Source organism: Oreochromis aureus, linkage group 8 (assembly GCF_013358895.1).
Source record: "Oreochromis aureus strain Israel breed Guangdong linkage group 8, ZZ_aureus, whole genome shotgun sequence".
In the NCBI taxonomy this organism is placed as follows: domain Eukaryota; kingdom Metazoa; phylum Chordata; class Actinopteri; order Cichliformes; family Cichlidae; genus Oreochromis; species Oreochromis aureus.
Genome location: NC_052949.1, coordinates 23,315,584 through 23,326,201, shown reverse-complemented (window position 1 = coordinate 23,326,201; position 10,618 = coordinate 23,315,584). Strand labels below are relative to the sequence as shown.

Here is a 10,618-nt window from a genome sequence, read left to right as displayed (position 1 = left end):
AGTCATGCATCAACATTAAGTAGCCTTAAAACTCTTCTCTGAAATTGGTCAGATAAAGGAACTACATTGAAAAAGAGTCCAATGTCCAAAGAAAAACTTTGAAAGACCTCCAGAAAGGCTGGAAGTAAAATTAACAGTCTTGGTTCAAGACTTTTGTACATCACTGTACACAAATGTATTCTGAGATCAGTTATGAATACGAATATTTAAGTATGTTTCCATCAAGAGAAAGATATCATTAGAAGTTTGTATAAGGTGTGTATATTTTTTATTGAATCAGAAAATATACACAAATATCATATTAATAAAGTTGAAGCATGGTAAAGAAATGTACAGGACATCAGTCATCATCCTCTAATCAGAGACCTCCATCCATCCTGACAGGCCTGGGTCAAAATACAGATTAGCACATTTTATATTATAACAAGAACCTTTCTGTCATTGCCTGCCTCAGTGCAAACCCACGTGGCAGACTCTAAAGGTTTCCGGTAAAATTTCACTTTCTGTCCCAGGTGTGTCAGGAGGTACTCTTCTCCCCAGCTCCGTCTTTAAACAATCTGTCACATTCTGGCAAAAGTATGTACACATTTTACATGTCATACAAAATGGGACAAAAGCAAAAGTAAAGAAAAATACAAATGTAACACCAGACTTGCTCACCAAGATCTTACAACTTTCTCGAGTCTCTTCATGCCTGGAGTTGCAAGCTGGACTAAGGCTTCATCATATCATACAATCCACGTTATATCCCGATCTCTGCTCGCGGCAGTCTTTTTGCGCTTTTCACATTCAGTAATGTTTTCAGTCTTCCTTAGGTAAGACTGTAACAAATGTGCTGAAAAATAGGAACTCTTAACAGGTTTTACACCCCCCCTCTTCCCCTCCTCTAGCTTTCCTTTCCTCTGGCTCTCTAAAGCAAAGCTGAAGGCAAAACGAACGATTAGGACAATAACACAGACAGACACATTTACTGACGAAAAGCAGCCTCGCTCCCTTCCACTAATTCACATTTATTCTCTTTCTCTGATCCTCTCAGTGGCCTACGTTAAAGCAATCTCCTGACTCGCTTCTCATAGACCTGGATACACATTTGTTTTGCATTTGTCTCCATGTTTCCTTTTTTTTTTTTTTTAAAGATATCTATTAATAATAAAGAATACCACAAGCAGCAGATGTAGCTCTCAAACATTAGCAGACTGATAGTTGTTGATCACAGGTGTAAACCAGAAAATAATTGACTTAGTCCATTTTGTGCACTTTGATGGTTTATTTTATGCGAGTTGAGTTGAGCCTCTGAATTGACCGAGTCGTCCCCAGTCCGGCAACACTCTCTGAAAAGCAGTATCAAACGGTTCCAGCCTAGAGTTTGTTTGTCCCACTGGTTTTCTGTCACCTCAGCAAGCTTTAACACTGGGCATGCTCACACCGCATACTGACAGACACACGGACGATCGATCCCCCTTTAAGGGCCTGTAATGCTGCCTCCTCCTCTTCTCCTCCTGCACTCACTCATGTTTTCATTCATCCATTTGAAAAGTAAGGGGTAATTGATACCCTGCAGCTGCTGAACCGCAAGAGAAAAAAAAGAAGAACAAAGCAGGAAAATGTTAGTCTTTAAATTCATTAAACATGAAGATTTTCAGCTGATTTACTCTGTGTTGCTTCTGTTTTGTAGCCTTAGTCAAACTGTAGTCCACCTGTTTTAGCAGGCAGTTCTGTTGGAGTCTAAGTGCTGTTGTACTGCACTACTGCTACTATTAATACTACTTACAATCTGTTTAGAGTGAATATATTAAGTCTGCTTTTGCAGGATTTTCATTTTAAAAGAAATTTAATGACAAATGTCTTATGTTACCCTGGGATGGCAGAGAGCAGTGCCATAAAACAAGTCTTCAAATTTATTTGTGTCATTTGTGTGCATTTTCCCCCCTGACCAGTTTTACTACTTTCCTCTGCGCCCTGTTGCACCCATACACTGTATATAAAAGATGGATGTGGTTTACAGGACTGAAAACTGAAGTTGGTTAAAAAACAGCTGCATTCTTTTTAATTGACCAGAAGGTAGGTGACTCCATCCACCCATTTATGCTCGCTGTTCACCCCATAGCATGGTGCTGTGCGACAAATCTGTGATGAAACTGATGTCACATCCTCTGCGCTGATTCTGGGTGGTCATGCATCTCTCGATTTTTAACCTGGAGTGCACAGCTGTGTCTGTTTTTACTGCTATTTTAATGCCAAATCAGAACAGAAATAACAGACTGTGCAATGTCTTTGACTCCAGGTTTGACTTCTTCTCTTCCTATATCAGCACTGATATTTTGTTGTTAATGTCTGAGTGGTGACACCTATTGCCCGGGAGAATACTGCAGCACCTGCCTGTATCTTCATGGCGAGCATAAATGGAATTGACTGGAATGGAAGTGTGTGATGATATTACTGTGAGCACACAGAGTAACCAGTAGGGTCGGTATACTGGGGCCTTTAGTCAATTCAGAGTCAGGGGATGGGCACAAAAGGCTCATCTGACTGATGAGTCACTTGATTCATAACTTCAATAAATACTGATAAAATTATGGTCTCGGTAATTGGTTTAAATTCTTACCGAATACACCATGATGCTCATTTTGTAAATTATGACCCCCTGTAGAAAAAAACTGACAGAAAACCAGGGTTTTACAGTTTGGCTGCCCTCTTTTGACAAGTTGGTACTGTGTGAGCGTGTAGGGTGACTCATGACAATCTGTTTTCAAATAACACTATCCCTATGATGGGGATGGGAGCTTCAAATCAGTCATGGAGGCCACTGCGGTTACATCCTTCTTTTATATACAGTTTATGGTTTTGTCCCTGGGCCTCATCTAACACACGCCAGCACAGGAGGTACACGCACAAACATAGATGGTGAAACAGAGCAGAGGAGAGCGGAAAAACAACAGCCGCAGACTTTCACAGTGGTTGGCTCAACAATAGTTCGACAGTTCATTCCATAATTTATTGGACAAAGAAAATTTTCATAGCTCTGTGCATCACCACAGTGAATTTTAAATCAGTGCTGGTTTTCAGCTTTAAATCAGCTTTACAGGTTAACAGTGTAATGAGTAAAAAGTACATAAATTGTGTCCTAATCCAACAAATTATGGATTCACTCCAAAGATAGTTGTTGTGTTGTGGCTGGATTTTTTTTTTTCTTCTGCTGTCATCTTAAAGTTGTGTTGTGTAATGTGTGAGTATGTGTCAGACGTCCTCACCTGCCACTGACCTGCAGGCCAGGGAGAAGGAACTCACTTTGCCAGATGTTCAAATGGCACACTGACCTGAGTAAACAGGGAAAACGAGATGATTAAAACAAGGCAAAAGCTAAAAAGTAAAGAAAAGAGCCTTTCTACACCTAAACCACGCAAGCTTAATTTAAGTACACAGCCTTCATAAAGTTTGGATCATTTTATTCACTGCAGCGAACAAAGGACAGACACTGAAAAAAACTGAAGTGCCTACTTATTACCTGTCAAGATCATAGGATAGTCTGGATAGAAAAGCTCCTTGTTTTATATACAACTACTTTATAAAATATTCAGTCAGTAAATAATGTAAATTCACATGTTATCCATTTGAATTTCATGTTCGGTTCATGTAAGAATCTTTAAAGAGCTCAGTGTGGTCATTCAGGACGTCTGCTGTCACTGTGACAGGATCCAAGCACTTAAAAGGAGACACTGAAGAAAAGCCTTGGAGGATTAGTCTGCCTTCACATCATATCTGACTTTAAGCCCCTCAGTGACAAAACATCTTCATATGCATGCTTTGGTGGTAATTATAAGTAGATTAATCATGACTATTTTCCCACTTCCAGTATTTCAGATATGGCATCAGTAGTTAGGAGCAGAGTGCCAAGTATAATGAGAAAATTCAGTAACCTAAGTTAGTGCAAACCCTTCTCATCCACTTTCTCCACCAAAAAGAAGAAATAAAGAAAAAAAATTGTTTCAAAAGAGCAAAGAGTGACATCTGCTGCAGATTATTTGTGGTTAAGTTTCATAAAGTTCCTTGTAGTTCCTGTGTGCTAAACATGCTCGCATAACATGTAAGGTTTTCTGTCTTAGTTTACTGTATTCAGTTTTATTTATATAGCACCAAATCACAACAACAGTCGACTCAAAGCGCTTTAGATGATGAGGTATAAACCCTACAATAATACACAGAAAACCCCAATACAGACCACCCCTTATGAGCAAGCACTTGGCAACAGTGGGAATGAAAAACTCCCTTTTAACAGGAAAGGTGCTAAACTTCCTACCTGTGATGTGGTGATGCGTGATTGGTCGAGGCGTGCAGTGAGATCGGAGGAGGAGACATTAGCCGGGGCCCCGCGATGAAGCCTCATGGCTACCTTCCTCTCTCGCTCAGCTCGCTCTGCTCTCCCAGCCTGAGGAGAGCGATTACCTGTGTGAGCACACAGAAACACACACTTAAAATGAAAACCTGAACTCTGCTCCTGCCCTCCAACACCCAGAAGAAAGCAACACCCTAACCTGACTGCTGGACCCCACGCGTAGCTGGGTTAGGAGGAGCAGCGTCCGCCTCGTTCCTCACTCTGTTGGCTGCAGAAGGGTTTGGACCCGGCGGCAAAGCTCGACCTCCCACTCCTCTTTGGCCTCCTCCTGGTCTTTCCTCTCCATCTTTCCCCTCCCTCCTCTCCCTTTCGCCATCGTCTGTTGTCCTGCTGGCCCCCTGAGATACAAAGGAACAGCATCAATGAGAAAGTCTGCTAGAAAAGGGATAAATCCTCCAAGTTCAACTGCAACACGCACAAACTTCAGCATGTTCCAGTCAAAGACATAGTCGTAGGAGAAGCCTTGTCGGTGGAAAAGGTTCCTGAAGAGCTGCCTTAGATAAGAGTAGTCTGGCTTGTCATCAAACCGAAGGGAGCGACACAGGTTCAGATACGTGGAGAACTCAGCTGGGAAACACAGGAGACAGAAGATTTAGAGCAAAGTCAGATGAACAGTCTGACAGAAAAACTGCAAAAACCTCTTTACTGCACTCAAGAACACCACTGTAACAGCTACTCACATGGGTAACCTTTGCACAGCACCTCAATGGGGGTGGACATTTTCTTCTCACTGATACGTTCATACTTCTGCCGCTTGGTGGCAGCCTTGAGTCCCTGCCATGGCAGAGAGCCCAGGTTGAAGTACATGAGAACATAGCCCAGAGACTCCAGGTCATCACGTCTCGACTGCTCTGTGGAGAAAAAGACAGAGCAAAGGGACAAAAAGAGAGAAGAGAATGAAACAGCAGGAAATGTAGGGAAAGGAAGGAAAAAGCTACAGCTCTGAGAACCGCGTCACAACCAATAAAAAAGACGCAGAAAACTCACAATGGGGTCTGCAGAACACAACAATAAAACAGAGCATCTCCGCTGTTTGTGCACAGCCTTACCGATGCCCAGATGGGTGTTGATGGAGGCGTAGCGGGCGGTGCCGGTTAGGTTTTTATTCTCGCGGTAAGGGATGTGCTGGTGTGTCCGGGCGTCACGGTATTTCTTGGCCAGGCCAAAGTCGATGATGTAGACCAGGTTTCCCTTCTTCCCGAGCCCCATCAGGAAGTTATCGGGCTTCACGTCTCTGTGGATAAAGTTCTTGGAGTGGATGTACTCGATTCTGCTGATCTGAAGACAGAGAAAGGGGGGCACTAGTTATCTTGTATGCTGAGGCACAGTTAAAAGAAAATGTCCTTTTATGAAGGTAAACAGCAGGTTTTCAGGTTTAGCCCACAGACTGTATGTAAAAGATGGAGATGCAGATTATGTAAAACTATTGTATCAGTTTGGATTTATCTCATCTTTACTGCCTTTTAGGAGTCATCTAGTAAGTGTCCTTGAATGCAACAAAAAGAGATGCCCTGTAGCTTTACCGCACAAAAACATAAAGCAGTCACTGTTTAAAGTACAAGACAAAGGCCTCGTGTGTACGAGCATCGAGCAGTTATTCCTTCTCACACAGTTAGTTACATCGACTCTGCCAGTGACTTTATGTACTCGGTGTTACAGAGAGTTTGATCTGGAACTGAAAGTCTGTTTTAAAGTCTCTTTGGCTGGTGAAATAATAGTCGAGTCACTGGTTTTGATCAATAACCCTGCTGGCGTTTCTGCAGATATACAGGTCATTTTATGGTACAGGGGTAGAGAAAGTTATTATTAGAGGAGAGGAGAAAGACTCTTGTGTCCTAGATTGGAACTAAAGGGAATTAATGCTGAGTCTCAAGCCAGAAAACAAGCTTCATCTGTTTAGATGGGAATTCTTCTTGGCTTTTAAATGATCCGTTTAGTTTGAGCCTTAAAACGGCAACAACTTGTGATAAAATTTTCTGTAACTTTCTAATGTGCCATGTGCAAGCAAAGGTGACATTTGTGAGAGAAAAGTGATATATTTCTCAGACTTGAGTCTCAGTCTTTTTAAAAATTATATGAAATTCTGACAAAGTACACAGGAGCTCTCATTTGAGCTCTTAAAGTGATTAGTTACTACAGATGATAAGGTGCAAGGTGAAAAAAAGAAGCCCTGATGAGCTGTTATGTTTTTTGTGGTCAGTCGGTCTCACCATCTGGTCCGCCAGCAGCAGGACTGTCTTCAGGCTGAACTTGCGGGAGCAGAAGTTGAACAGGTCCTCCAGACTGGGACCCAGCAGCTCCATCACCATGACGTTGTAGTCGCCTTCCGCTCCACACCACTTGATAGACGGGATTCCCACTGTAGTGTGGGAAGGAGTGGAAATGTTAGGAAACTGAATCATTTGGAGTAACAGAAGATTTAGATTAAAATTCATCACCTAAATTCAGCTTTTTTCAGATGACACAAAAGATTCTCACTCATATATCAACCCCTGCACATCAATAAAGCTTCATGTTATATATCTTATGTCCATTATTGTGTTATCATCAGCTTAGTGCAGCAGGATGATCATTACTGCCAATGACCCTAAAGACACTCAAATGCTCAATAATTACATTTCAGTCAAAGATAGCTTGAGTTTCAATGCCTTTAAATGCCCTGAAATGTCTTTCAAATCCACCATTATCTCTTTTAAACAACTGCAATCATTGTTGATAGCTCTCAGCAGCCCTAAATACTCCTTAGTGACCCTAAAACTATTTACTACATCTCAGCAGACCGGTAGTAAACCTTTCAAAGAGACCCTGAAATATTTCTCGGTACCTCCACCCTGCATCATTTTGTAGAATTTGCTCTCGATGTGGAGCTGTGGATGTTTGGTCTTCACACATTCCAGTTTGATGGCTACTTCCTCTCCTGTAGCAATGTTTGACCCTGATGGGAGAAACAGAGGTTAGATCAGGAGAGATTAACTCTACAAACCCCCAAAATTGAGGGCAATTGGTACTACTTGCTTAGATACTCACCAAGATAAATATCTCCAAAGGATCCGCTCCCTATCTTCCTCCCAAGGCGGTACTTGTTCCCCACCCTCAACTCCATGGCTTCTGAGCTCTTCAACTCGCTGGAAGGGTTCGACAAAATCACACAGACAAACACACACGCACAAAGCTGTCATCAGTCACCAGTGATCAATAGAGTGAAAGGACACTGGTGGAAAGACTGCAGACTTTAAAGTGTGAGCAGTGAGGCTTCAGGCTGCTGTATCGGTGAAGGGAAATAGAACTGTAAGCCTGAGCAAAGTGAAAAAAGAGCCAGTACAATGACGTAGTGCAGCCCGAGTTGAATCTCTGGAGCCAGGAGGGAAACTGTGGCACACATGTGGCCAAACCGTCAAAGAGACACGACCTAATGAAACACCCCTGCTCCTGACGTGTGCCAAGGACGGTTGACAATAAATTCCAGGCAACAATGTAGGCCAATAAAGTATTTATAAACTGCATGGAGCAAAAAAAAAGCTGAAAGCGAAGAAGAACGGAGCGTGTAGTTGTGTAACATGATTTATTAAGAACTGCAGGGGGGAGCGGTGTGTGTGTGTGTGTGTGTGGGGGGGATCAGCATCTCTCACACACTCTTCCCAAAGCACTTCAAAGGAGTCTGGATCCTGTGTACATGTGATTTGCATAAACTTGCAATTTCTCGCTGGTGTCCCCTGACAAAATCGGAATGAGTCATGTTTTCCTCATCCTGGCCCTAGCTGTCTGCACAACCCTGAAATAAGGACATAAAAGTGTGAGGTGATGGATGGGGCTTTTCGACAGGTTACGCTTTTACAAGCCAGCCTGACATCACATTAATCGCTGACTAAGTCCGTTTCCCCCCCCTCTTTCAGTCTTGACTGCATTGTAGACCAACCTCCACATACACACCGTGCACTGCTGCACACCGCCAAACCCTTTCCAGCAGGTTTCTCAAGCTCGTTTTTTCTCTCAGCCTTCCAGGAGCTGCTGCTGCTGCTGTGCTGCCAGCGTTACAAAACTGGGACCCACTATTGCAGCAAGAGACTGCAAAAACAGGCGAGACGTGGTATTTTCACCCAGCGTGCAGTTGCCCCAGATATCACAGTGCAAATGATGAAGGCCGTGCATGCACAAAAAAGAAAACAAAAACCCCCCACAACCCCAAACAAACAAATAAATAAACAACAACATACCGTTCATGTCTGGATGACCATCAGATGTGGTAATAATTCCCCATAACCGCACCCTCCACACAGGACCTGTGATCGAGCGCATCCCCCGCCCCAACACGACTATCTGGACTCTGTTTGGCTAACCCAAGCCCTCCCCCCCTCCACGTCTCTCTCTCTCTCTCTCTCTCTCTCTCTCTCACACACACACACACACACACACAGACACCTTGACCAGCTAACATACACTTCCCCCACCGAACACCACCACCACTACCACCCCTGCACCTCCTCACCGGCTTCGTGGTAGTCCGTCGTCTCACTCAGGACCCTGGACAGCGACGTACCGACGCGGCTTCGGACGGCTCATAACCTCGGAGATGCGTGACCCGAACCCCAAGTGTCGACCAAAAAATTACCAGCTAATCCGAGACGACCCGGAGGTGGAGATGCGACAAGAGGAAGCTCCGTAGAGTCACGTTTATTTAATGGAAAAAAACCCTGAAACTAGACACCGAGGTCCTCCTCTTCCTCTCTCCTTTGGCTGCTCCTGTCCGTCTCCCCCTCACACCCAGCCCTCCCTCACTCCACACCATTGACAATTACAATGATGTCATGCACAGGCTTGCAGAGATGCCCGGATTGTCTTAAAGCAGTAGGGCTGCTGAGAGCTGCTGCTTGCAGGCATGAATGAAGCGCCCTGATGCCACCAGCTGCACTCTGACCCCGCCTCGCTCTCGGCCGCCACTCAGCAGACTCTAAAATTAAAGCACAATAGAGAAGTATAAGATGATGACCGCCCTGCGTCTGCTGGAGTAAGCGATGTGCCTCTGTATGGAGGACCGAAGCTGCCAGAATTTAAAAAACAAACAAACAAAAAAACGTTAAAATATTAATATCTAATAATAAAATATCATTTCAGTTGCTTCTATTATTCACTTTTCTATTAATTATCCTTTTTATTTGTGTTCCTATTAAATGTTTTTGCATATTAAGTGCACTCTCATTCGCTCAGTGAGCCCCTAATTTTACCCCCCGCCCAAATAAAAAAATAAATAATTAATGATTAAAAGTCAGATGTGTACTTCATTAGGTACACCTGTCAGTTAGCACAAATATCTAATTTTGACAGCAGGTCAATGCATATAGTCATGCAGACATGCTGAATTTCAAACTGAGGATCAGGATGGAGAAGAAAGGTTAAAGTGACTTTGGTGCAGGATGGTCCAAGTGTTTCAGAAACCGCTGATCTCAAGGGTTTACAGAGAATGGTCTGAAAAAGAGAAAATATCCAGTGAGCAGCAGTTCTCTAGATGAAAATGTCTTGTTGATGTCAAGGGGGAATGGCCAGACTTCTTTGAGCTCATAGGCAGGCAGAAAGATCTCAAATAACCACGTGTTATGCATGCATCTCTGAATGCACAATACACACAAAACACATGGGCTACAGCAGCAAAAGACCATGCCAGGTACCACTCCTGTCAGTTAGGAACAGGAAGACCAGGGTATCGATCAGAGCTGGACAACTGAAGACTGAAAAACAGCTGGTGTGGTGACTCTCAATTTCTGCTTCAACATTCAGACAGGAGAGTCAGAATTTAGTGTAAACAACATGAAAGCATCGATCCATTTTGCCTTGTATCAGTGGATCACACTGGTGTGGTGTCCGTCCACAGTGTACCCATTTTCTAATTTCTGCTTCCAGCAGGATAACACACCACATCAGATCATCTCTAACCAATTTCATGAAAAATTACAGAGTTCACTGTACTCAAGTGGCCTCCACTCACCAGATTTCAATCCAACGGAGCATCTTTGGGAGGTGACGGGAAATCATGGATATGCAGCTCACAAATCTACAGCAGTTCTGTGCCATCATGATAATATGGTCAGAAATCTGTGGAATGCTTCCAGCACCTTGTTGAATTTGTGCCATGAAGAATTACGGCAGCTATGAAGGTAAAAGTGGATCCAACCCACTACTACGGAGATCTAACAAATAGTGTCTGTTGAGTGCAAGTAATCATTCACAGGC

General features: G+C 43.4%; 1 protein-coding gene across 4 annotated transcripts; it reads right to left on the bottom strand.

Moving 5' to 3' along the window:
- Nucleotides 1-1,106: 1,106 nt before the first annotated feature.
- Nucleotides 1,107-9,431, bottom strand: LOC116327340 (casein kinase I). Of its 4 annotated transcripts, none has more exons than XM_039616078.1 (11): nucleotides 8,880-9,431; nucleotides 7,421-7,518; nucleotides 7,218-7,328; nucleotides 6,604-6,752; nucleotides 5,443-5,671; nucleotides 5,074-5,244; nucleotides 4,812-4,960; nucleotides 4,533-4,731; nucleotides 4,298-4,443; nucleotides 3,252-3,317; nucleotides 1,107-1,561 (listed from the first exon to the last, which is right to left on the bottom strand). In XM_039616078.1, exons 2-10 carry the CDS (start codon nucleotides 7,494-7,496, stop codon nucleotides 3,285-3,287), a joined length of 1,263 nt encoding a protein of 420 aa, XP_039472012.1. In that variant the 5' UTR covers nucleotides 7,497-7,518; nucleotides 8,880-9,431; the 3' UTR covers nucleotides 1,107-1,561; nucleotides 3,252-3,284. The 4 variants fall into 4 exon arrangements, with proteins under 4 accessions (XP_039472012.1, XP_031604769.1, XP_031604768.1 ...); XM_031748909.2 differs by having other exon boundaries at nucleotides 1,107-1,564; nucleotides 3,263-3,317; XM_031748908.2 differs by having other exon boundaries at nucleotides 1,107-1,564; nucleotides 8,880-9,430.
- Nucleotides 9,432-10,618: the final 1,187 nt, after the last annotated feature.